At 41.4% G+C, this 26,785-nt stretch overlaps 3 protein-coding genes across 10 annotated transcripts in view; 2 read left to right on the plus strand and 1 right to left on the minus strand.

Moving 5' to 3' along the window:
• Positions 1–8,384, plus strand: part of LOC140513782 (rho GTPase-activating protein 11A-like) — a 48,517-nt gene extending 40,133 nt beyond the window's left edge. Inside the window, exons 11-12 of the mRNA XM_072623788.1 lie at positions 5,789–5,927; positions 6,245–8,384. Coding sequence (XP_072479889.1) covers positions 5,789–5,927; positions 6,245–6,987 — 882 coding nt within the window. The 3' untranslated portion in view covers positions 6,988–8,384. The remainder of the gene's footprint in view (positions 1–5,788; positions 5,928–6,244) is intronic.
• A 5,750-nt stretch (positions 8,385–14,134) lies between these two features.
• Positions 14,135–16,933, minus strand: LCMT2 (leucine carboxyl methyltransferase 2). The gene has a single exon (XM_072623789.1). It carries the CDS (start codon positions 16,931–16,933, stop codon positions 14,882–14,884), a length of 2,052 nt encoding a protein of 683 aa, XP_072479890.1. The 3' UTR covers positions 14,135–14,881.
• A 122-nt stretch (positions 16,934–17,055) lies between these two features.
• The window catches only part of MAPDA (N6-Methyl-AMP deaminase), a 28,771-nt gene continuing 19,041 nt past the window's right edge, over positions 17,056–26,785 (plus strand). For 6 of the 8 annotated variants that reach the window (XR_011970358.1, XM_072623808.1, XM_072623811.1 and 3 more), the window contains exons 1-5: positions 17,181–17,344; positions 24,382–24,451; positions 24,718–24,848; positions 25,092–25,152; positions 26,406–26,493. Coding sequence is in view for 7 of the 8 variants with exons in the window: in XM_072623808.1 (XP_072479909.1) it covers positions 24,386–24,451; positions 24,718–24,848; positions 25,092–25,152; positions 26,406–26,493 (346 nt within the window). In the remaining variant the exon portion in view is untranslated. Of the gene's footprint in view, positions 17,576–24,381; positions 24,452–24,717; positions 24,849–25,091; positions 25,153–26,405; positions 26,494–26,785 lie in introns of all 8 variants that reach the window. The other 2 variants (XM_072623807.1, XM_072623812.1) reach the window with 2 other exon arrangements.

The raw sequence follows: 26,785 nt of genomic DNA on the forward strand, positions 1-26,785 counted from the left end.
TTTTACTTGAATCTCTGGGATTCTCTAGGTAAATCATCATATCATCTGCAAAGAGTGATAACTTAGTTTCTTCTTTGGCTATTCTTATTCCTTGAATATCTTTATCTTGTCTAATTGCTACAGCTAACATTTCTAGTACCATATTGAATAATAGTGGTGATAATGGACAACCTTGTTTCACCCCTGATCTTATTGGGAATGCATCTAGCTTATCCCCATTGCATATAATGCTTGCTGAAGGTTTTCGATAGATACTGCTTATTATTTTATGGAAAGTTCCCTTTATTCCTACGTTCTCCAGTGTTTTTAGTAGGAATGGGTGTTGTATTTTGTCAAAAGCCTTTTCTGCATCTATTGAGATAATCATGTGGTTTTTGTTAGCTTTGTTGTTGATGTGATCGATAATGCTAATAGTTTTCCTAATATTGAACCAGCCCTGTAGTCTTGGTATGAATCCTACCTGATCATAATGTATTAATCTCGTGATAAGATGCTGTATTCGTTTTGCTAAAATCTTATTTAAAATTTTTGCATCTATATTCATTAGGGAAATTGGTCTATAATTTTCTTTCTCTGTTTTGTCTCTTCCTGGTTTGGGTATCAAAACCATATTTGTATCATAGAAAGAATTTGGGAGGACTCCTTCTTGCCCAATTTTCAAAAATAGTGTATGTAGTATTGGAATTAACTGTTCTTTAAATGTTTGATAGAATTCACTTGTGAATCCATCTGGCCCTGGAGATTTTTTCCTAGGGAGTTCATTGATGGCTTGTTCAATTTCTTTTTCTGAGATGGGGTTGTTTAAGTATTCAACTTCCTCTTCTGTTAATCTGGGCAATTTGTATTTTTTAAAATATTCATCCATCTCGTTTAGATTATCGAATTTGTGGGCATAAAGTTGGGCAAAGTAGTTTCTAATTATTGTTTTAATTTCCTCCTCATTGGAGGTGAGTTCACCCCTTTCATTTTTAATATTAGTAATTTGATTTTCTTTTCTTTTTTTTAATCAGATTGACCAAAGGTTTATCAATTTTATTAGTTTTTTCATAAAACCAACTATAGGTTTTATTTATTAATTCAATAGTTTTCTTAATTTCAATTTTATTAATCTCTCCTTTGGTTTTCAGTATTTCTAATTTGGTATTTACTTGGGGATTTTCAATTTGTTCTTTTTCTAGCTTTTTCAACTGCAAGCCTAAGTCATTGATCTCCTCTTTCTCTATTTTATTTATGTAAGCATTCAAAGATATAAAACTTCCCCTAATAACTGCTTTTGCAGTATCCCATAAGTTTTGGTATGTTGTCTCACTATTGTCATTCTCTTGAATGAAATTGTTGATTGTTTGTTTCTCTGATTTCTTCTTTAACCCAACCGTTCTTTAGAATTAGATTATTTAGTTTCCAATTGATTTTTGGTTTCTCTTTCCATGGCCTTTTATTACATGTAATTTTTAATGCATTATGATCTGAAAAGGATGCATTGATTATCTCTACCTTTCTGCACTGGATTGTAAGATTTTTATGTCCTAGTACATGGTCAATTTTTGTAAATGTTCCATGTACCGCTGAGAAAAAGGTATATTCCTTTCTATTCCCATTTAGTTTTCTCCAAAGATCTATCATATCTACCTTATCCAGAGTTTTATTTACCTCCTTAACCTCTTTCTTGTTTATTTTGAGGTTGGATTTATCGAGTTCAGAGAGGGGGAGGTTGAGGTCCCCCACTAGTATAGTTTTGCTATCAATTTCTTCCTTCAACTCCCCCAACCTCTCCTCTAAGAATCTGGATTCTATACCACTTGGAGCATACATGTTTAGTAATGATATTGCTTCATTGTCTATGGTGCCTTTTAGCAGGATATAGTTTCCATCCTTATCCCTTTCGATTAGATCTATTTCTGCTTTCGCTTTGTCTGAGATTAGGATTGCTACTCCTGCCTTTCTTACATGAGCTGAAGCACAATATATTCTGCTCCATCCTTTGACCTTTATCCTATGTGTATCCCCCCGTTTCAAATGTGTTTCTTGTAAGCAGCATATTGTTGGATTATGGCTTTTAATCCATTCTGCTATCCGTCTCCGTTTTATGGGAGAGTTCATTCCATTCACATTCACAGTTATGATTACAATCTGTGTATTTCCCTCCAACCTCTTTCCCACCATTTGTGCTTTTAGCTCTCCCGTCTCCCTTCCCCTCCTCAATAGTATTCACTTTTCTCTCCCTCCTCCTGCAGCCTTCCCCTCCTTCTTTTAGCCCCCCTCCCTTTTAGTCCCCTTTACTCTTATTGCTTCTTTCCTCCCTTTTAGCCACCCTCCCCTTTCTTCCCCCTTCCCCTCCTACTACCTATAGAGCTAGTTAGGATTATCTACTTAAGATTATTGTTCCCTCCTTTGAACAAATCAGATGAGAGTACCTCTCAAACAATGCTCATCTCCCTCCCCTCCTTCCCTCTACTATAGTTTTGTACTTCTTCCTGTGATATAATTTGCCATTTTCTGCTTCCCCCTTTTCACACCTCCTATTACAATCCCTTCTCATACTTAAATCGTATTTTTGACATGACATCATTTACTTTATGCCCGTTCCCTCTACATATATCCCTTTTATCATAATAGCTGCACAGTTCTCAAGATTAACAGGTATCATCTTCCCTTATAGGGAGGTAAACAGTTTGCCCTAATTGAGTAGCAAGTTTTTGTTTTTGTTTTTTCCCCTCTGTTTACCTTTTTATGATTCTCTGGAGACCTGCATTTGAAGATCAAATTGTCTATTGAGTTCTGGTGTTTTGGTCAGGAAGCTCTGGAAATCCCTTATTTCGTTGAATGACTTTCTCCTTGCCTGAAATGTTATGCTGAACTTTGCTGGGTAGTTGATCCTTGGTTGAAGTCCCAACTCCTTTCCCTTACAGAATATTGGGTTCCAATTCTTTCGATCTTTTAATGTAGAAGCTGCAAGGTCCTGTGTGATCCTGACTGTGTGTCCTTGATATTTGAATTGTTTCTTTCTGGCTGCTTGTAGTATTTTCTCCTTCACTTGATAGCTCTGGAATTTGGCAACTATATTTCTTGGGGTTTTGAGTTTGGGATCCCTTTCGGGAGGGGAACGGTGGATTCTTTCGATGACTATTTTGCCCTCTGAGTCTAGTACTTCTGGGCAGTTTTCCTTGATGATTTCCTGGAAGATATTGTCCAGACTCTTTTCTTCATCATGGGTTTCTGGCAGGCCAATAATTCTTAAATTTTCTCTCCTGGATCTATTTTCCAGGTCAGTTGTTTTTCCAATTAAATATTTTACATTTTCTTCTATCTTTTCATTCTTTAGATTTTGTTTGACTGATTCTTGTTGCCTCATTGAGTCATTAGTTTCTACTTGCCCAATTCTAATCTTCATCGTATTGTTTTCTTCAGTTAGCTTTTGCATCTCCTTTTCCATCTGACCAATTTTTCCCTTTAAGGAGCTATTTTCTCCATTTAATTTTTGTACTTCTTTTTCCATTCAACCAATTTTCCCAGTTAGGTTTTGGGTTTCCTTTTCCGTTTGATTAACTCTTCCTTTTAGGGAATTATTCTCTCCAGTTAATTTTTGAACTTCCTTTTCCATTTGCTCCATTTTCCTTTTCAGAGTGATGTTCTCATCAGTGAATTCTTTTTTTATAATTTTAAAATCATTGGCCAGTTTTTCTTTTATATCCTTCTTCAGATGTTCCAGGTAATCTAGTTGTGCTTGTGAGAAATTCATAGTCCCATCTGAGGTTTCAGATGGAAGTACAGTCTCAGCTCTGACCTCTTTGGTGTTTGTGTTTTGGTCCTTATCCCCATAGAAAGATTCTATGGTTTTTTTCACTTTTCGTCTGCTTTTTCCGATTCATGATGTTGGCTGAGTGTTGTAGCTTCTGGTTCTTTCAGTCAGAAGATACAGATCTTTTAAGTTGAGCTGATGTGTGTCTAGGCTAAAAGCAGGCTTTTTTTTGTTTGTTTGTTTCCCAGATCAACCCTGGGGTTAGCTTGTTAGGTGTGTGGGAGGGGTGGTCTGGTCTCAAGAGATCTCCTCAGCTGACCTGAGGCAAAGGCAAGGTCAGGGGATGGTGATCCCAGCTTCCCTATTGTCTTCCCTTTTCCCCTGGAGGGCTGGGGCACTGCCTAGAAGCTAATGCGTGTTCCCGCCCCTCCTGGGGCTTGTCTCCCGGCTCTGAGGCTTGCCTGGGTCTCAGTGCGAATTTTCTCTGCCCTGGGTCGTCTGTCCTTCCAGATCGCCTCAGCCACGGTAGGAAGAATCCCCCTTTGCTATTTTTGTAACATCTGGTGTTATGAGACTATTTGCCCCCTTCTGCTGTTCCTGCTGATCCAGGATTAATCTGGGGAAGAATTTTATGGTTCTTTCATGGTCATCAGCGGGGAGGAGAGAGCATTTACTGATCACTCCGCCATCCTAGCTCCTGGAAGTTCAAGTAGTTGACTTACCGAAGTTTAGTCTTCAGGCTGAAGGTTTCAAGGGCTGCTGTGCTGATATCTGGCGCTCAGCGGCTCTCACCGGCTCTCACCGGCTCGGTTTGGCTTGTCTCCTGCTCCGCTGGTTTCACCCGCCACTCTCGGGCTTCTCAGGTCCCTTCCGCCCTGCTGCGCTGCGCTGTGCGCTGGGGGCTCACCCCCGCAGAATAGATCCTTCCCGTGGACCTGCCAGTCCAACCTGGGCTCCGAATCTGTCAAAGTCTGTCACCCACTGGATTCTACACCTCCAAAGTCTGGTCAGATTCTCCTTTCAGAGATATCCAGAGGAGTTTGTCCAGGAGCTTAGGTGAGTCGTTGCTTTCACTCCACCATCTTGGCTCCGCCCCGCAAGTACTTATTAATGGAATTGATATGTAGGGATTTTTTCCCCAATAATTTATGTCCTTGGGTTTTTTGATTACCAGGTTATTTAATTTGTTTTATGAAAAATAATTATATTTTCTAAAACCAAAAACATTTAAGGAGAAGAATGACATTGTTTAATATGTTTTTGCAAAATTCTTTAATGTCTGACTTAATAGAAAACAAGCTCTTCTGTTTATGCACGGAACCTGTTTGGTACATTGTTTTTGTTGAAGTGAAGAAAATACTACCTCTCAGATAGGCAGTACAAAAAGGGTGGAGTATTTTAGTAGACAAATGATATCTTAATATTTATTATGAAAATGGTTTGACGTCTTGGACCCCCCTGGAAAGGTTCCAAGGACTCCTCCCAGAAGTCTGTAGACTATACTTTGATGACTGTTTTCCATTGATCTATTTTTCAACCACTATCAAACAAATTTGTTAATTATTGCTTTATAGTATAATAATTTGGGGTCTAGAAATACTATTCCCTTTTCATTCCTACTTTTTCTCATGATATCCCTTGAGATTCTAGATCTTTTGTTCCTCTAAATGAATTTCCCCCCCTTATTTTGTATTCTTTAAAACAGTTATTTGATCATATCATCATTTATATTATATTGGTGTGCTTATCCTTCCATTTATTTGTCATTTTTTTTATTGCTATAGGGAGCATGTGGTAATTCTATCTATCTAAACCTTGAGCATGTTTTGGTAGATTGACTCCTATGTAATTTTTGTGTTTTATAGTCATTTTGAATAGGACTTCCCCTAGAATGTTGATTATTATTAATTTCTCTTACATCAATCTTTTTTTTTAAATCAAAATAATTTAAATAAATTAATAATTTAAATAATTTGTAAACAAGTAAATTTAATGTAAATTTCATAATCCAGGCTTTTAAAATTTGTTGGTTTTCTCTTTTTCCAAAAGAGCAGATGTTCTGGTCTGAAGGGATATGAACATGTTGGACAAAGACTTGTGAATCAGCAAGATTTTAAAAATAGGATTGAATCTGTAAAAACTGGACTGCTGTTTAGCCCAGATGTTGATGAAAGATTAACAAAGAAAGGTGTGTATGTGTAATAATATCTTTATAATTTACTAAAGAAGACAGAAAAAATGTTAAAGATTAGCAAAAGAAAAGACAATTTGTATTTATCTTGGCATTAAATTTAATACTTGTGCAAAGTATGCTGGTGATTACTTTTTATGAATAGTTGACAAGTTGTTAAAATAGCAATCAAATTTCTTATTTTAAAAATGTTTCTGTTATTGGATTCAATTTATTTTAATGTGGGAGCTTAGGAAATAAAGTGAGCTGACAATTGGTGTCTCACAAATTGATTCAGTTGAATGTATTTCATTTCTGAACCATTTCATTTTCAGGGTTAAAGCACATCAGCAAATCTGAGGAAAATTTGCTAACTCCAGAGCAAACAGATGACGTGAATTACCGAATGTCTTGGACTGGACCTAATAATACTAATTTTCAAGAAATTAGTACAAGTGGGACATTACTTTTTGTGGAAACTTTTGACAAGGAAAGTAATCCTTCTGACTGTGTCCTTATGGTTGAAATACCACCTGAATTTCCTTGTGAACTCACAGATATTAATGTAAATGATAAACATGAAGACAGCCTAACTGGGAGCTCTCTTAATGGAGATGAAAATAATTTAACCACAGAAACTTTATTGAAAATTCAGAAAGCATTTTCTGAATCTGGAAGTCATCTTAATGCTTTGATAAGTGACAGTCCTCCATCAGAATCTGATTCAAGGAAAGAAAAATTAAGTGCAGTACCTCATGTAGAATTTAGTCCAGAGAAGACTCTATCTGAGGCTAAAGACTATCATGATGTGACAGTGCTGTCTTTAGAAAAGCATGATGAGGATCATTGCAGTAAAGAGGATTCCATTGTTTCAGAGCAAAACTTGTTAGTAAATCAACTTCAGAATTTGGTGAAAGGTTCCGCTGTGGAATTTCATACGGTTCAGGAAGGAGCCAAGTCAGATGAGAATCTTCATTTAAATATGCAAGAATTTCACATGAATGACCAAACAAATAAAGAAGAACCTGCTAGCGGCAAAGAAATAATTATAGCGGAAGAGACTGAAATTAGTTTCTAAGACAATAAACTGAGTTGCTCTAATCCTGAGGAAGTTGTCACTGAATCTCCTGGGCAGGTTACGTGTCATATGTCAGAGTTACGGAGGAACGAAAGAATTATTCAGTGGCAGTCATTGGTGCCAACTTGTAATAAAACTCTTCCAGGAGATTTTCAAGTGACGGATCATGGAAAGGTTTCAGACCACATCCAATGGTTTAATAAACTTTTGTTAAATGATTCAAGAGCTGAAATCAAAGTTAAGTCACCTTTGAAATTTCAGCGTACTCCTGTTTGTCAGTCTGTCAGAAGGATAAATTCCTTAATGGAAACAAATAGACAATTGGAGAGGTTTGCCAGTTTGAGAGAGGTGTCTTCCCCATTGGTTAAAGCCATGAGCTATGACCATGAACTTTCTTCTCATATAGAAAGTACATCCAACAATTCCTCTTCTGCTCTTCTTTATTCAGAGCATAAGCAAAAACAAAAGTCTGTGGCCTTCGCCCAGTCAAGCACAGAGCTAATTTCCAAATCAAGCCTAGAGTCATCTTCTAAACTTTGCTCAAAGGTGAAGAGACACTCAGACTCATCGAATACTTCTCTGATACCTACAAAAGTTTGCAAGTTTACCACATATACTTAGAAGAAGTATGTTCTGCTAATTACATAGACTTTTATAATGTGTTTGAATGTCAAGGAAATAAAGTAACTATTTTTGTCTTATTTCTTTAATTATATTGTTAATGTTCAGAATCTTTGTAGAAAGTTTCATTTGATAACTTTACTATTGATGTAACATTTTAGCTTCCCTTTTGTTCTTTAAAAATGTTTCAATATCACAATACTTAGAAGTGTGTTCTGCTAATTACGTAGACTTTTATAATGTGTTTGAATGTCAAGGAAATAAATTAACTTTTTGTCTTATTTAATTGTTAATGTTCAGAATCTTTGTAGAAAGTTTCATTTGGTAACTTTACTATTGATGTAACATTTTAGCTTCCCTTTTGTTCTTTAAAAATGTTTCAATATCACAATACTTAGAAGTGTGTTCTGCTAATTACATGGACTTAGAATATGTTTGAATCATTCTGAGTCATACTGTAGAGTCTAACAGGCCAATCAATGTACTGTGACTATGATGCAGAAACAGTTGATGACTTTTAAGCCATGCTGTATGTTTAAAGTTAATTTGCACAAACATGTTTGTGTCTTGTCCTATTTGTAATTAGAAATATTTAAGGAGAAAGAGTAAAACTTGAAGCAACTTTGATCTTTGGTGATTTTTGTATGCAAATAATTTGGATTTTGATATAATTGAGGCATTGATGTACATTCAACTTAAGATGAAAGCTTGTAATGATTGTGTTTAAATGTTATTTATTTAGTATAGATTTTAAAATAAAAATGTCCTGAAAAATTGCTTGTCTGAAACTATTTAACAGATGTGTCAGAAATCGAATATAAAATGTAGAGGGAAAAGCAAGAAGACTAGTTTGGTAGAGTGATCATGGGGGAATACTGAGAATTAAATCTGAATGATAGGTTGGAACCAGACTGTGAAAGGTGTTTTTAATTGTCAAACAGTTGTTTAAAGTTTTTTCCTAGTGGTAATAGAAAGTTGCTGAAGATTTTTTTGAGTTAGAGGAGTAACATGGTTAAACATACTTCAGGGATAGAGACTTAATGTTCCATATGAGAAAGTTTTCTCTGTCAACAGAGTCAGCACCTTCTTTACAATTTATAGTTTCAGATCTGTAGCACTGAGAAGTTGTGACTTAGACACTGGGACATAGAGCTAGTATGTGCCGGAGGTGAGACTTGAATTTAAAAATCATCCCAATTTCAAGGCTAGTTCTCTATTCACTATATTTTGCAGTAGCTGGACTTAACGTTTATGTGCTGGACTGCAGATCTGAACACAGGTTTACTAATTCAAGTCCACCGGTCTTGCATTCCTTTTGAACTTTTTAATTTTGGTCTTAATCTGTGCAGGGAGCTCCTTCTATCAACGTAAATTGACAAGTATTCTGCAACTAGATTTGTTTTAGAATTGCCTGGGACACTGAGAAATTAAAAAGACTGACTCTTCTACATCTGCCCACTGCACTCCCACCACCACCAGAAATGAGTTTGAATTCCTTTTTTCTGAAGTTGTTTCATTTTCTCTTGCTACCACCAAAGACTCCTCAGATTTCCTGGCACTATTTCAACCTGTTCTCTCTTTCCTGTATATGCAGCTATATCCGTATGTCCTGCCACCCTCCCTCAATTTAAAAAAAAAAATGAAATTTGTAGTTAAACTTTCTAGGATGGCAGGAGGGAGAGATACACACTGAGATATCCTTTATTCTAGCATGGAAGAGATTTGTACTTTTCTTTTTTTGGTTCAACAAATGTTTTTAATAAACCTATGTTGAGTACGCCATGCTAAACCCAGGAGATACACATATATAGTCCCTGCTGCAGAAGAAGCTCACACTTAGCTTAGGGTAGCTAGGTGGTGGAGCGATGCAGTGTTTCACTTGAAATCAGTAAGGCTTAAGTTTGAATTCTGCCTCTCTATTTTCCAGGTCAGTTGTTTTTCCATTAACATATTTCACATTATCTTCCATTTTTCCAATCTTCTCGCTATGTTCTGTGATATGTCTTTCTCATAAAGTCCTTAGCGTCCATCTGTGCCATTCTAGTTTTGAAAGAACTATTTTCTTCAGTGAGCTTTTGAATCTCCTTTTCCATTTGGCTAATTCTGCTTTTGAAAGCATTCTTCTCCTCACTGGCTTCTTGGACCTCTTTTGCCAATTGAGTTAGGCTAGTTTTCAAGGTGTTAATTTCTTCAACATTTTTTTGGTTCTCCTTTAGCAGGGAGCTGATCTGCTTTTCATGCTTTTCTTTCATCCCTCTCATTTCTCTTCCCAGTTTTTCCTCCACCTCTCTAACTTGATTTTCAAAATTCTTTTTGAGCTCTTCCATGGCCTGAGCCCATTGGGTGGGCTGGGACACAGAATCCTTGATTTCTGTGTCTTTGCCTGATGGTAGGCATTGTTCTTCCTCATCAGAAAGGAAGGGAGGAAATGTCTGTTCGAGAAAGTAGCCTTCAATAGTCTTATTTCTTTTCCCTTTTCTGGGCATTTTCCCCAGCCAGTGACTTGACCTCTGAATATTCTCCTCACACCCACCTCGCCTCCTGGTCCTCCCAGCCAGCGTTTGGGGACTGAGATTCAAATGCTGCTTCCTGCCTTAGGGTTTTTGGCGGGGGCAGGGCTGCTATTCAGTGTGAGAATTAAGTTCAGATGCTCAGGTTGGGGCAGGGCCGCCTCTCAGGCTCAGTTCCCTCAGGGGGTTTATGCACAGACCTTCCACAATGGATCCAGGCTCCCTCCCACTTGGGGAGCCCCTGTCTGCAGCTGCCTCTTAGCTTCTATCTCCCGGGGCGGGGGGGGCCCGAGCCATGGGGGCACCCCACTCCCCTCTCGACCCGCCAAAGAGACTCTCTCACCAACCCCCGTCACCTGTTGGTGGGGGGGCTTGTGCCGCCACTGGAGATCCCGTCCCTGGAGCCTGCTCGGGTCTGTTTCTCTTGGTGTCGTGGCCGCAGCAGGTCTGGGCTGGGCTGGGTTCCGCGTCTGCAGCGCGACGGACCTTTTGCGAGAGGTTTGCAGGTCCCTCTGTGGGTGGAGGGATCCGTGTGTCCGCTGGAGATCCCGTCCCCGTAGCCCGCTCGGATCTTTTCCTCACGGTGTCGCGGCCGCTGCAGGGCTGCCCTCTGCTCCCAGTCCCGGCGCCCAGTCCACAGCGCGAAGGACCCCCCGCGAGAGGTTTGCAGGTCTCTCCGGAACAGAAATCTCGCTCGCTCCAATATTCCGTGGCCTCTGGGTGCAGAATTCACTGTGAGTTAGTCCCCTCTAGCCGTTCTGTGGGTTGTGGGTTCGGAGCTATGTGTATGTGTGTCTTTCTACTCCGCCATCTTGGCTCCGCCCCCCCGGCTATACCAACTTTTGAAAAATGTTATTATCAGTATTTTTCCATGAGTATGTTCCATAAGCTTTCAGCCTCAAAATCATAAAACAATGGTTTTCATACATAGATTCTAAACTACAGCCTCCCTTAATGGGAAACTGCTGTGGTGGTCTCAAGACCAGAAGGCCTAATTTCTTGTAACACTATGCTACTTTTTAATTAAGTATATGATGGTATAAAAAAATATGAGTTATTATTATTACCTGAAATTACTTAGATTATAATGTTGACAGCATGGTCCAAGAGAGTATCTTCCATACTGGAGAGAGTGATCAATTTTTCTCATGAAAAGACTTGGCTTGTCTACGGAGAGAGGAAGTGAAAAAATTTTTTTAATATAGTGCTCCAAGATATACAAACTACTTTCCTCACAATAACCCTGTGAGTTAGATGGTGTAAATATGCTGCAGATGTGGAAACTGGGTTCAGGTTGTGTGAATCGCACAAAATAACCCACTAGAAAGGGTCAGACTTGTAATCTGAATCCAGATGTTCTCATTTCAAGTCTAGCATTCTTTCTACTATACCATGCTGGCAATTTCTTGGGGAGTTGGGAGCGTGGGGTTGGGAAGGGATGGGGGGAGATAAGTGAATTTGTTCTGCTTTCCTAGACTTTGCTACCATTCCTCAGCTGCCTTGGAGCTTAGGGCCTCCTCACCCTGCAACATCCTTCCACTATGCAGGTCCCCTTCTCCCACTGGTGAAATCCCTGCTTGGGCCTCCACTTTAAGGGTGGGCCCAGGCCAACATGGTGGCCTTCATTCTGTTCCTGTCTTTGCTTCCAGCTTTCCTGACTTTGACACCATGCCTCACCCCATTCAGCTTTTGGGTGTTATTTTCCTCCATTAGAGTGTAACAAACTCCTGGAGGGTAGGGACTATCTTTATTTCTTCTTGCATTTGTATCCCATGTGCTTAGCACAATACCTGGCACATAGTAAGCACTTAAGTTTTTTTCTTTTTCTTTTTGGTCCCACTACCACAAGCCTATTTCCAGACTAATCTTGGGATATGGATCCAGCTGGGAAGAATTAAAGATCTCTGTGGTTCACAGTGATTCCAGGTGTAGCTCACAGAAAATCTAAACTGAAGAGTATTCACTTGAAGGCCCACTAAGGGTATTTCTTAACTACTTAGGTGGTTGTGTTCACTTTTGGATAGGCTTGGGGGTATTTAGCAGCAGTACTAAAAGATCAGTTGTGTCTATAACCAGCTCATCTAAAGGAACCCTGCAGACCAAGTTGGTTCTGGGCCACAAATGAAGTCACTTACACATCAATATCAACTTAAGGTACCCTCCTCAGAATAAGCCTGAGGACAGTAGTGCAAGTATTTCTGCCTCCATTTTATAAACAAGGAAGCCAGGTCTCTAAGAAGTTAAATAACCTCCCTATAATCCCAGTTAGTAAATGGAATTTTGAACTCAGGTTCTCCAACTCTGAGGCTGCTAGATCTTCTGTGCCATGTCACCCCAATGGCAGAATCCTCTAGGCTTCCTATGAGTCTTACAGACCAAGGGTTATCTAAGATTATACCTCCTGTTGATATTTCCAGAATGCTTAGACTAACTCAAAACTCCACCAACCACACACCAGTATGTTTTCTGCTTACCAGTAGCTGTGTTTTTGACCCACTATCTCATTTTGGGTCTGCAGGTTTATCTAGGTCTTTTTGCTTGGGGAATCGCTGGGCAATAATAATTATATAGAGCTTACTGGCACTGTGCTAGATGCTTTACAGTCTCATTTAATCCTGACAAAATCCCTGGGAAGTTGGTGATGATATCCCCATTTTACAGATAGGAATACTAAGGTAGAGAGGTTAAGTGACCTGCCCAAAGTCACAGATAGTATGTCTGATCCCTCATTTGAACTCAGATCTTCCTGACTTCAGGCCCAAGATTCTATTTACTGTACCACCTAGCTGCTTCAAATGTGCCCCAACACTCTACATAATTATAAATATCCTTTGGACCTAGGACTCCCCCCCCGGATAGAAATTATCTACACACATAATATCTCATAGTATCATTCCTACAATTCTCTTTTGAATATCCAGGCCTCCTTTCCATTTTTGCATTTTTCCTTGGTATACACCAGCAACTGTTCCTAGGGGGTACTGTCTACTTCAAGCTATTCCACTCGTTCCTGGTTCAGGTCTTACATATGAATATACCACCTCAAAATTTCCACTTAGAAGCCTCTGGACACCTGTTCTCAAACCACTGCCTGCTGAACTTTTGCTATGCATACCTGCTTTCCCTCCATATCCTTAAAGCCTCAAAGACCATTACTACTATAAATGCAGCTTAGCACAACACAGATCTTATGCTTGATAATTATGTTACCTTGGGCAAGTCACTTAACCTGAGCCCCCATTCCCTCATCTCTAAAATGAATATAAATATTTACAATCCTTCCCTCACAAGGCTATATATTTTGAGCAGGAGGTAAGGTGAAGCTCAGTACAGGAGGTTCAGACTTTAGGTTAAGAATTCAAGATGTATTACTAACAATTTGTTACTGTATGAACTGTGTGCAAGGTACTGTAAAAACGCCAAATGATTGCAACAACTTTCTATGATAAAGGTTTCATATCCAAGATATGTAAAGAACTGATACAAATTTGTGAAACTGAGAGCTAATCCCCAAGAGATAGCCAAAGTATATATACAAGTTTTCAAAGAAAGAAAAACAAATTATCATATCAAGTGCTTTAAATCCCTAGAGAAATACCAATGAAAGCAACTTTAAGGTTTTAACCGTATACCCATTAAAAATAAAGAGAAAATGGCAATTACTAGAGGAACTGAGGGATAAGAGGAACACTGGTGCATTGTTGCTGGAACTGCAAGTTAGTACAACCCTTTTGGAAGATGAATATGGAGCTAAGTTCCAAAACTTACTAAACTGAACCCAGATATACCACTAGGCCTATACTCAAAGAGAAAAGAAGGAAGACGAAAGGGACCTGTATGTACAAAAATAACATAGGAGCTTTTTTCACAGTAGCCCCAAACTGAAAACTAAGTAGCTGTCTTAATGCAGAGTGGTGAAACCAATTCTGATATACAAACATAGTGGAATATTATCATGCCATAAGAAATGACAACTTCAGAGGAAACTTGTAAGACTTCAGTTAATGGATATAGAGTGAAGTGAGAAAATGAACAATTTATACAATGACAAAAATTTTGAAAAAAACAACTTGATTAAAGACTTTAGATTCTGATCAATGCAATAATAAACCATGAGTTCAGGAGACTAAAGATGACACTTGCCTCCTGTCAGAGGTGATGAACTTAAAATGCAGAAATATATTTTGGAACATGGTCAAAGTGAGAATTTGTTTTGCTTTATTATATATGTTTATGACAAGTGTTTTGATTTTCATGGGGGGGATGTGTGGTGGGAGGGGCAAATACATTAAAAAATTAATAAACTTATTTTAACAACAAACAAAATCCAACTTAAGTATGCTAACTGGAAATTTGTAACCTAAATTGAATATACAGAGACAAAATTAAGTGGTAAAACACAGACTGAAATGACAACTTTGCAAAAGCAGATTGGCAAGTTTTCTTGGGAACCCTTCCTGTTTTTGTTGAAGCTGTCCTTTCATGCTGTGTTTCAGACTAGTGGTTTGGTTTTTTGCAGGCAATGGGTGGTATGTGGTTGCCTTATTCACCTACAATCCCAGGTATGCTTCCACAGTCTCCTTCATGGCCTCATTTATTGTCATAATTTAACTACCTTGTGATTTCCTACACAAGAGATCCTTGATGGTCTGTTTGTCTCAGAGATAATCTCCATCCACTCTTTCAGGGGAAGATTAGTTTCCTAATTTTGGATCCTTCACATCAAATCAACCTATTTACTACCGGAACAGCAACAGTCATTGCTAAAGTTTCAAAGGAGTTATGTCCAAGAAAACTGGGTGGGGATTAAAGTGGGTACCAAAGGAAAAGCAGTTCCCACCCCCTCCAAGAAGAAGGAGCTGTTGCTCTTCTGGTAGGAAGATGCTGGTATGGTTGTGCAGCATTAGAGGCCATGGAACACAGGCTGTGTCAATACGGTATTCAGAGCTCAGTTTTGTGGTCAAGTCAATCACTGTCACTCCAGGAACAGAGGAGGAATGAATCCAGACCCCTCCCACCAGCAGCAGCTTTCCATCAAATACATGGGCTGTGTGAGAATACCTTGGGGTGATGGGAGGCTGGACCTCCAACCTTTCCCAACAAAATCCATTAGAGACTGGTTTCAGAAAGTGTACAGAGCCTAGCGGTTCCTCTGAAACACTGAGGCCTCCTGCGATGAGGGCTCCTCCCTTCCAACTGCAGGCACTATGAGAGTGTCGAGCATCAGGTTCTGGCCCTTCTACTGGCAAAGTGACCCAGGTCATTGTGTCCACGTGTAGGAAATGGCAGTCACCTAGCACAGCATCCCTCCCATTGCGCCCCCCATATACAAACAAGTATGTCTGCCTTTGACAAAGGACTTTGGCAGCTGAGTGTCGCCATCGTGGGGAGGGGAACTCCGCCTCTGGGCCAACCTCTGTGACTGTCACCTTCAGGGGGTCAGCACCGTTTCCCTCTGGGGAGGGGCAGGAGAGCCAGTACATCCCCGAGACGGGAGCCACTGGGGACAGCCTCCCACCCAGCACGAGAACGCGAGTGTCAGAGAAGGGGGTCATGGTGTGGAAGAGGCGTCCATCCCACTGGGCTCCGGCCCCCCACACAGGGCCCGCACTCCACCCGGAGCCGGGTCGTCTACGTAGCACGTGACACGTGCTCATCCTGGCATGTCGCCCCTCGTGCTCCCCAAAGCCCCCAGTGCTGAGGATAACACCGGGGCCCAGAAGGGCCGAGGCATGGCCAAACCGCTTCAGGTCACAGCCCCGGCCCTCCTCTAACACGCGGGCGCACAGGACGCCCGCCAGGGGGGCCGGCTCCACCCGAGGAAAGGCGTGCTCGGGTGGGAGCAGCTCGGCCGGGGCCAGGGCACCCGCGGTGGAGGCGGCCAGGATGAAATAGTGGGAGCACTTGAGGTGCCACTCCTCAAACTCGTCGAAGGGCTCGAGCGTCTCCACGCGCCGGCGCTCCTGGGCCGGCAGCAGGCCGCGGTAGAACTCGTTCATGTCCAGGGCACTGCAGGCCGCCCAGCCCGCGTCCAGGAAGCGCCGCTGCTGGGCCGCCACGTCGGGGAGGCCGGCCAGGCCTTGCAGCGGCGAGCTCAGCCGCTCGAAGTGTCGCCGCATGACGCGGCCGAAGGCGTCGTGGGGCCCGGTCTGCTCGTACAGCACGAAGAGGGCGTCGGCGAAGCGGCCCGCGGCCCAGGCCAGCAGGGCGGCCGCGCTGCCCGGCTCCAGGTACGAGAGCACGGCCTCGGCCAGCAGCAGCGTGGGCGCGCCGGCCTCCAGCCCGGACGCCTCCAGGGCTCGGGCCAGCGCCGGCAGGTCGCACAGGTCGCTGCCCAGGAGACGGTAGTCCTCGCTGGTGAAGCGCAGCGCCGAGCCGGGGCCGGCGCCCAGGGGGCCCAGGGGCGGCCCGGCCAGAGCGGCCAGCTCCGGCGTGGCGCGAATCGTCGCCGCCTTCCGCTCGGCCACGTCCGGGAGGTCCACTTCCCACACGGCGGCCCAAGTCAGCCGGCCCGCGGCTTTGAGGCGGAAGTACAGCGAGTCCGACCCCGCGCCCAGCGACAGGATCTGGCGGCGCGGTCCGCCCGCGGCGGGAGCGCGCTCCAGGAAGGCGCGCGCACAGTGCCTCACGGCCCGCGCACGCACGTAGTAGCCGCGGTGGATGAGCGGCGCGCGCCGCGGGGCGCCCGCCACCAGCAGCGCCGCGAAGGGGTCGCGCACGTAGCCGTGGGCCGCCAGGGAGCTCTTGCTGAGGGAGCTGCTGTCGTTCGTACTCTGGACCGCCCCAGCCCGGCGCTCGCGGCCGCGCGGGCCCATGGCCGCCGGCACCCGCCTGGAGGCCGAGACACGTCCGGAGGGGCGCTCACCGACGAGTGGTCCCCTCGGCACTTGGATTCTCGCCCGTCCTCGCAGCCGTGCAGGCCTGAAGTCTCGCCGGTCTTCCCACGCGTCCCGCAGGAGGCTGCTTCCGAAGAAAGCAGTTTCCAACCAGTTAGAAAAGGGGGGAGGGACGAACACCGAGCCCTGGCTTGTGATTGGCTTCGCCCTTAACGCTTCCCTTTGCCTTCCTGGACTTCCGGGGTGGGGTTTCTGAAGGATCTCAATAACATCCGCTTGACGGCTGGCGCCAGCCATGTGACGTAATAAACCTTTTTCTTAGATCTTTAGGACTCAAAGGAAAAACCGTTTTCTGCTCGTTATATTGAAAAGGTGTGAACTTTTAAAGAGGTAGGTTCGTGAAGATCGGATGCTGGCCCAGTGGTTGGATTGACGGCGGGAACAACTTAGGGGTGGCTTCTGTTGGGGGCAAAGTCGGTCCGGCGGCATGGATCTTCTGGGTAGAATAAAGAGGGGTCCGAGGGAACGAATTGAGGTGTCTCGGGAGTGCTGGGCAGCCAGCACGGAACTTAAACGGAGTTGACAGGCTTCGGTCAGCAGGAAGTTGGGGCGGACAACTGGGTAAGTCCGTCAAGCGTTTACCAAGTGCTTCCTTACTAGGACCCTGCGCCAAGCGCTGGGGGTTATTTTCTAAAGGACCAAGAAACTACGTTATTTTTTTAAAGTTCTCTGTTATACGTAAAAACAATTTTTAACATTAGTGTTTTGAAAGTGTGAGTTCCAAATTCTCTCCTTCCCCTCCCTCTCCTTGAAAAGGCAAGCAATTTGATGTAGATTAGGCACGTGCCACCATGCAAAACATTTTAAGAACCATAAAGAAAGAAAACCAGACCAAAAAAACCCCAAGAAACATTACATAAAGAAAGAAAACCAGACCAAAAAAACCCCAAGAAACAATACATAAAGAAAGTATGTTACAATCTGCATTTAGACTTCATTAGTTCTTTCTCTGGAGGTGGATAGTATTTTTCATCATAAATCTTTTAGAATGATCTGAGATCCATGTATTGCTGAGAATAGTTAAACCCTTCACGCAGTAGTGCTGTTACTGTGCACACTGTAATCCTTACATTCTAATGAGAGGGAGAAACACTGTAACAACTATGTATCAATATGATGTATACATGGTAGCCGGTAATCTCTGAGGGAAAGCACCAGCAGTTGCTACTGGGGGACTGAGAAAGGCCAGCTGAAGAAGGTGAATTTTGAGGGGAGTCTTGAATAGAAGGAAGAACCATGTTTGATAGGAGAAACAGAGAGCATATGGGTAATAATTAGTAAAAAGAAAGAAACCTGTAATAGGGTAAAACTCACTGGTCTTGAGTTGCCAATGACAAAAACCAAAGTTCTTGATGTTTTGTTGTTACATTGTAACAGAGTGAGAGATACTGTGGTTAAAATTTTTAAAAAGGGGGGAGAAAAGAAATCCTTCAATAAACATTAAGAACCTGCTACATGAAAAGCATTGTGCTAGGCCCCAAGGACACAAAAACAAAGCAGTCTTTACCTCCTGAGTGAAATACAGCATCTATATATATAACTAGATATAGTCATTGGAGGCTAGAGAGACCATTAACAACTGAAAGGAAAAGGAAAGACTTCATCTAGGAGTTGACACTTGAGTTGAGCCTTGAAGGATCCTAAGGATTCTAAGGAGCCCAAGTGATAATGGATTGGCTTCTGTACATAGGGAATAGCTTGGGCAAAGACATGGAAGCAGGAGATGGTGTGCAGAGCGCAGGGAACAGATAATCTCAAAAGTCTGAAACATAGAAGAGTAAGTTTGGAAAGCGACGTTAGAGCTGTTCTCTAACTGCCAAGGAGTTTGTATTTTGTTCTAAAGATGCTAGGGAACCACTAAAGAATTTTTAACAAGGAAATTATGTGATTAGATGTATGTCTCAGGAATATTAACTTGGTAGCTGAATGGAGGATGGATTGTAGAGGGGTGAGACAGGAATCTGGGAGAACAGTGAAGAAGCTATTGTAAGAGTTCAGCCTGAACTGGAGTGGTAGTTGTGGGAGAAAGGAAAGGAAATGGGTATGAGATATCTTGTGGAGGTAATAGACATAGCAGCTGACTGGCTCTGCTGGTTGAGGGAGAGGGGTACGGTTCAGGGATGATTCTGAGGTTGCAAACCTCTGTGACTGGAAGCATGGTAGTGCCACCAAACAGAAATAGGTAAGTTTGGATACAGGGTGGGTGTTGGTGAGAAGATGAGTTTTATTTTGAATGTGTTGAGTTTAAGATGTCAGATGTCTGACAGTCTTTTGGCAATGGCAACATGGAACTGAAATTGGGGAGATTAGGCTGGGTATATGCATTTGGGAATCATCTGTATAGAGATGATGGTGGAACACCAGGGGGCTAGTGAGATCATCAAGGGAGCCAGTTAGAGGAGAGGAGCTCCAGAACAGATACTTGGGGGTCATCCATGCTTAGAAGCCAAGAGAAGAATGATCTGAAAAAGGAAGCTGAAAAGGAGCCCTTAGGTTGGAAGACAAATGGGAGAGAGCAGGGTCATGAAAACCAAGAGTGAAAGCACAATGAACAATGTTAGAGGCTGCTGAGAGGTCAAGGAAGGTGAAGAGTAGAAGAAGGACTAATAGATTTAACGTAGGATTAAAGGAAAGGGAGGTGGGGGAGGGGGGATAAGTATCTATTGATCACTTACCGTGTGCAAGGCATTGTGCTAGTTGCAGATATCTCATTTGTTCCTCACAACAGCCCTGTGAGGTAGGTACTGTTTTGAGCCCCATTTTACAGTTGAGGATACTGAAGCAAACAGGTTAAAGTGTCTTGTCCAAGGTCACACAGCAGTGAGTGACTGAGGCTGCATTTGAACTCAAGTCTTCCTGACTCTGAGCCCACTGCTCTATCCACGGTGTGTTCGTCCTTCGTTGCAGAAGAAGACCATGCCATCAGAGAAATAATGATATGACTTACACTTGACTTTGTTTTGAGTGAGGGAGGGCTGTGCAGGTCACCAGCCTCACTTCTCCTTCAGAGCCATCTGAATCCAGTGACCAGATATTCATCAGGATGACTGGAGATGACCCAGGATGAGGCAATTGGGGTTAAGTGACTTGCCCAAGGTCACACAGCTAGTGAGTGTCAAGTGTCTGAAGTGAGATTTGAACTCAGGTCCTCCTGACTCCTGCACTGGTGCTCTATCCACTGTACCACCTAGCTGGAGAAACTTGGAGAATGCAGTTCCAATTGATGTGGGATCAGAAGCAGTTATCAAGATGTTGAAAAGTGACTCAAGGCATGCAAATGGAGGCAATGAGTGTATATATATTTTTTAATAGTTTGGCTATCATTATTGTGTATTTAAGTTTTAGTAATTAAAAAAAAAGAAAAAGGGGGAGGAGGCAGCCAAGTGGTATAGTGGAAAGAGTGCTGACCCTGGAGTCAGTAAGAATTCAAAATCCAGCCTCAAACCCTTACTAACTGTGTGACCCTGAGCAAGTCTCTTAACTGCAATTGCCTCCCAGTAAATAAATATACGCTAATTTAAAAAAAAAATTAGTTTGGCTATCAAAAGGAGACGAAATTGTAGGAAAGTACACCAAGAAATTATAGGATAGTACCACATAAAGTGGGGTTTTTTGGGATTTTTTTTTTAAAGGAGACATCTGAACAGGTTTTTAGGCAGCAGGGAAGGAAGAAGTCTGGAGAGAAATTGAAGATGAACTGGAAGGAATAATCAAAGGGTCAAAATCCAAAGGGCAACCTTTGGGAGGAGATGTAAGGCAATGAGATCAAAGACAAGTGGTGGAGTTTGGCCCTTGCAAGATGATATGTCCCCTTCTCAGGGTCTAAAGCAAAGGAGTAGGAAATCAAAGGTCAACACATTTGTGTGTTCTGGAGCTTGGGAGTAAGATTGGAGAGAGCAGATGGTTTTGCTAGCCAAGAATTGGGCATTGGCAGGGCATGAGCTCCAGTAAGACAAGGGGGCAAGGGATTCAAGGATAGATGACAGTGAATGGAAGACAGTGTATACCTGAAGGGGTCAGCTCTGTAGTGTTAAGACTGAAGGGAGAAAGGGGAGCAGGGAGCAAGAGAACATGTAATAGGTTGAGGTGGCTTGAGGAAGGGAGGAAGTTAGAATATTCAGGGGAATTTTGGTGTTTAGCATCATGTAGGTTACACGGTTACGGTTGATAGTGAGAACTGAGGTACTGCTCATTCCTGCATGTGTGGAATAAGATACAGGCTGTGGGAGCTGAGGAGATTGTATTGGGAGCCCACTTTGTTTGAGAGGATATCATGCTTTTTTGAAATCCCTAAGTATGAAGGCAAATATTGGGATGGACAGGTACAAGCCAGATACTTAACTTGAGAAAGGATGGAAAGAGAACTGGAAGCCAGTAGATTACAACAATAAGGGTTAGGGTTAGTTCTGTAAAACTTGGACTCAGTAAAAAGGCCACACCCAAGGATCTAAAAGGCTACATGTGGCCTCAATGCTGCAGGTTCCCCAATCCTGATGTAGACAAAACGATTTAGATGGATAGAGTAAACCTCAAAGGAGAAGTTGCTTTATGATGACTGCAGAGGGTGGGCCTGGAAATGGAAGGAAGAAGCAAGCAGTGTACCAGCACCTCTGGGCCCAATCAATGTGTCAGGTGGTATGAGAGAAGGAAGGATCCAGTACTGGAGAGTTCAGTGGTGCTTTGTCAACTGGAGGAAGCTAGATTCCCTTGAGTTTAAGAAGATTTAACAAGCCAAGTCAAAAAGAATTTATTAAGTACCAGGCACATATTCATATTTTGTGCTAAGAACTGGGGATACAAAGAAAGGCAGAAGGACAGTTCTTGTTCTGTGGGGTCTCACATTCTGCTGGGGAAAACTACACAGAAATAACTAGATAGGTATAAGATATTTACAGAGTAGATGGGAAGGAGTCTTAGTTATTAGCATCTGGGAGGACTGGGAAAGGCCTCAGGCAAGAAGTAGTATTTGAGACTGAGTCTTGAAGGAAGTCATGGAAACTAAGAGATAGAAATATGAGGGTATAGTGTTTTTGGACCTGGGGGACAGCTAAAAGGCTACCTGGAGTGTCAAGTTCTGGGAACTGCAGGTAGACCAGTGTTGCTGGAGTAAGGCATGTGGAGCCAGGAAAGGTAGAAAGAGGCCAGATTATGAAGAACTTTAAAAGCCAAATAGAGCTCCATTTTTCATTATTCATATTTGTTATTATGGTATTTATATTTGATATTTGATTCTGAAGATAACAGGAAGCCAGTTGATTGTGAGGAAGGAGGTGACTTGATCAGACTAGAACTTTAGAAAACCCACCTTGCATCTGAGTGGAGGATGACTTGGAGTGAGGAGGGAGGAGGTAGAGAGACCAGTTAGAAGGTAATTGTAGTAGTCCAGAGAGGTGATGAGGACCTGAACTAGGGTTGCAGTTGTGGGGATGGTGAAAAGGAGATTGTATTAGAGATGCAGTGAAGGAATGAAAGACAAGCCTTTGCAACATGTAGGATATGTGGAGTGAATTTAAGAGAGGTATTAAGAGTGGTAGGTTGAGAGCCTGGGTGACTGGGAAGATGGTGGTATGCTTGACAGGAATAGGGAAGTTGGGGAGAAGAGAGGCTTTGAAGGGAAAGATGAGTTCTGTTTGGACATGTTGAGTTAGAGTTGCCTATGGGGCATCCAAATGAGATGTCCTAAAGGCAGCTGGTAATGTGAGGTTGGAGCTTAGGAGAGAGACTTGGGCTGAGTATACAGATCTGGGACTCATCTGGAGATTTTTTTTAAAAGACTAAAGAAGAAAGAAAAGTAGATATAGCTGAAATTTGTGCCTTGGTGCTCCAAGATAGACTTTGTTATGAACTCTAGTACACACCCCATCCTCCCTATACCTTAGAACTTGCACAAAGACTGTTTTGTTGGATGAAAGTTGAAAGAGATTGGCACCTTCCATTCCATCCTCAAAAAAGTCTGTAGTATAAGAGTAGAAGGAAATAGGGGTTGTGTTCATGTTCTTACTTAAGAAAAAATTATCAGGAATTGAGAAATAGCTGGGGTTGCCTTCCAGTTTTTCCTTATCTCTCTGACCTCTGCCCCAGAAGCCTAGAATCATCCATGACATGGCACTGGCATGGTTCAGCAGTCAGACATTTACTGAGTTTGTGCTGTGTGCTAAGCACTGAGATGCCAAAGGAAAAGTGAAATAGTTCTTGTCTTCAAGGAACTTATAGTTTTAACAAGTCTAGCATCCTGCTTATGCGGGAAATATTTAGTCATTGGCAATTTTTAAAAATATATGTCTCAACCTGTGAAAAATTTGTATAAAAACTTAAGGCTCTTACTAGTGAGCTGTATAAACTGTATTAAACGTTAGGAGAGGTCCTTCCTTATTTTAATGTTCCTGCAACCTTAATGCCTTACCTTGTCTAAGCATAGCAGGTTCTTTCTGTCCCCTGTAGACTATAAAAAGAAAATCATGTGTTTCAAGGACTATTTTTGATCCATGGAAGGAGAAAGCTAGAGATAAGCCTTCCTTCTGTTCATCCTAAGGATGAGTACTGGATAGAGGTGGGGAAAGGGCAACATGTGAGTCAGCAATAATATTATATAGGATATACCCTTAAACCCGGATATGGAAGGATGAAATCTAAAATTTTTGGAGTGAAACTAGCAATATAATAGCACTAGGAAAATTAAAGAGGGAGAAAGAGACTACCATGGCTTTAAATAATCATGAATTTCTTTTGGAATTTAGTAAATTTTAACCTTATCCTATCCTGAAAAGTAGATAGATATAATATATAGTAGTGGTATGATAAAGAGAGAGTGTGTAATGTGTGTTTTGTACCTTTTTCATCCAGATGGAATTAACAAATTCAAAATTGAATATGCTAGTTTTAAAAAGTAGAAAATTGCCAACTTTATCATATGGACATGTGGATACTTGGCCTAATGTATTAAAATTTATTGAAGTCCTCTTTTACCTCACCAGAGACTTAAAAATATTTAAACCTTAGATCCCTTAAAAATCATTTCTTGAAGATAGGTTCTTACCCCACCCCCATGCTCTCCCTAATTACTGTTGTGCTTCCGAAAGGGTGGATTAAAGGAATCCTATTACTCAGGTGTGGTCTGTTCTTAAAATAGTCTTGTGTATTGGAAAACGTTCATGTTCTGTGAAAGTGTAGGTGATAACACTTTCTTGACCTGGTTGTGCACCAATGGTGGAAGAATTTGTGGAAGCAAGCCTATGTAGGAGAAGTTTCAGACTATAGAACATGCTGAATAGAATTATACTTTGCAATTCACAACAAGAATAGCAGTATTTGGGATCTACGGATGCATCTCTTTTGTTTTGTTTGAACGAAGATCTTTTTTCCATTAGAATCATGATGGCAATGGAAGAGCTGCAGCCACCACAGAAGAGTAATTTTTACTTGGATTTACCCAAAGTGGTGAGAATTAAATGATAGATCACATAATTCTTGAATTAATATTAATTTTTATGTTGATGAATGTGTTGTCTTTTCTCATAAAAGTAAATTTGCTAAGCAGAATTGCTTATTTTTGAGCTTTTTACATTAGTAAAATAAAAACTTTAAAAAGTATGTCTTTAAATGAAAATAGACCAAATATTTGCCTAGTACAGTGTAAGCACCTGATTATTACATTTGTCTTCACACTGTTGGCACTTGAATTCTTAATAATTGTTTCCTTCTAGGAACTTCATGCCCACTTGAATGGATCCATTAGTTCTGCTACTATGAAGAAGCTAATAGCCAAAAAGCCAGATCTTAAAATCCATGATCAGATGACTGTGATTGATAAAGGAAAGAAAAGAACTTTAAAAGAGTAAGCATAAGGAGTTTGTTTAGGGACTTGGAGGGGTGGGGTTCCTCATGTTTTCTGAGCTTATAAGTGGAATGGCAAGATCACATTGGTTGCAGAGATTTCTGGTTTTTTGAGCTTAAGGGAGATGATAATATATCATCCTTATCATTACAGTGAAAGACAAATGCTTTATTCTCTGTGATGATAGTTCTTGAGATAATAAGTGTGTTTGCATTTTAAAATTCATTCTGAGTTTTGTTGCAGATGTTTCCAGGTGTTTCAGCTCATTCATCAGATTACTACTAGCCCTGAAGATATATTAATGGTAAGATATTAAAGGACTTTTTAGGAATTTTTACATTATTAAATAATTCAAATCTTGCTTTTTTGTTTGCCATAATGTGTGTGATGGAAGATTTTGAGTTTTTTGTTTCCAGTAAGATCCTTTGTCAAAACCAATATAAATCAGTTGCCTAGGAACTAATACATAAAGGTCAATGCTTTTTAAAGATTAATCAGAGATTTAGTCTTAAGTCTGTCTTAACAAGTAAGACAAAACAGATACACTTTCTGAAGTGAAATCTATTCCCATGTTTCCATCTGTAGCCTAATATTCTCCAGAACATTTTCTGTATTTGGAGCTTCCCTGTAACATGTAGGATTTACCTCCAGATGTCACCACATCAAGGGGAAGTTGCAGAAATAAGGCAGCTTTAAAAATGGCTTAGATAAATTTACATATGACTCCTTGATACCACTCAGAACTGAGTTCTACGGACCAAGACTTTTTAAAACTTTTTTCACTTACAACCCACAGTTTTAGAAGCATTGCAGTATAAACCATTGGGACTGATCACTATGGCATTACTTAGAGTCCTTATGCAAGGGGTGGGGGTGGGGATTTTAGTATTCTTGACTATTAGGGAAAAATGAAAGGGTGAAAAAGAATTTTCTTTTGGCTTATCTATTTTGATTACAAAATAATTTCTCATTCTATTTGTGGCCTATTTATATTATAGTCAGGTCTCTTTGTGTCCTATTTCTCTACCAGACCATAAACTCCTTGAGGAAAACAAACAGTTTGATGCAGTTGAGAAAATACTGCATCTTGAGTCAAAGCAGCTGGGTTCAGTTACCTCTCTGCCAATAACTACCTGGGTAGACTTGAGCAGATCAGTTATCCTCTCTGGGCCTAAGTTTCTGTAAAACATGGACTCGATAACCTCCATGGTCACTTTCAGGTTTAATCTACAGGCCTGTTCTCTTTTGACAGGTACTGTATCTTAATCTTAGTGATTTTAACTTTATCTCCTTTCTTTGCTCCCACAAACCTACAGATTAGAATCTTTTTAAATGGCTAAAGGGGAAGTAAAGGATATAGTCAGAAGATTCACTTTTGAATTTAATTTAGCATGGGTGAAGGGAGCAGAGCAGTTGTAAATTTTGCAAACCATCTTGCAAAATTTCATATATTTTAGAGTATGTAACAGTTTTTCCTGTAAATGATCACTTCTCTTACTTCAGCACTTACCCATTATACACATTAATAGTTCATTTTATATAATAATGTGTTACCAGGTCACAAAAGATGTTATTAAAGAATTTGCTGATGATGGTGTCAAGTATCTAGAACTGAGGAGTACACCTAGAGAAGAAAGTGCAACAGGTAGATTCTAATATATACCTTAATGTATTGTTCAGTTGTTTTTCAGTTGTGTCCAGCTCTTTGTGACCCCATTTCTTGGCAAAGATACTGCAGTGGTTTACCATTTCCTTCTCTAGCTCATTTTGTAGAAGAGGAAACTGAGGCAAACAGGGTTAAATGTCTTGCCCAGCATCACACAGATAGTAAGTGTATGAATCCAAATTTGAACTCAGCTCTTCTGACTCCAGGCTAAGTGCTCTATCCACTGTACCACCTAGTTACCTGTATACCTTAATTAAGGTACCTATTATAT

The sequence above is a fragment of the Notamacropus eugenii genome, chromosome 7 (assembly GCF_028372415.1).
Source record: "Notamacropus eugenii isolate mMacEug1 chromosome 7, mMacEug1.pri_v2, whole genome shotgun sequence".
NCBI lineage: Eukaryota > Metazoa > Chordata > Mammalia > Diprotodontia > Macropodidae > Notamacropus > Notamacropus eugenii.

Bases quoted from the DNA above. Each gene is read 5' to 3' on its own strand.
- LCMT2 (XM_072623789.1), bottom strand. From the start codon at position 16,933: ATGGGCCCGCGCGGCCGCGAGCGCCGGGCTGGGGCGGTCCAGAGTACG.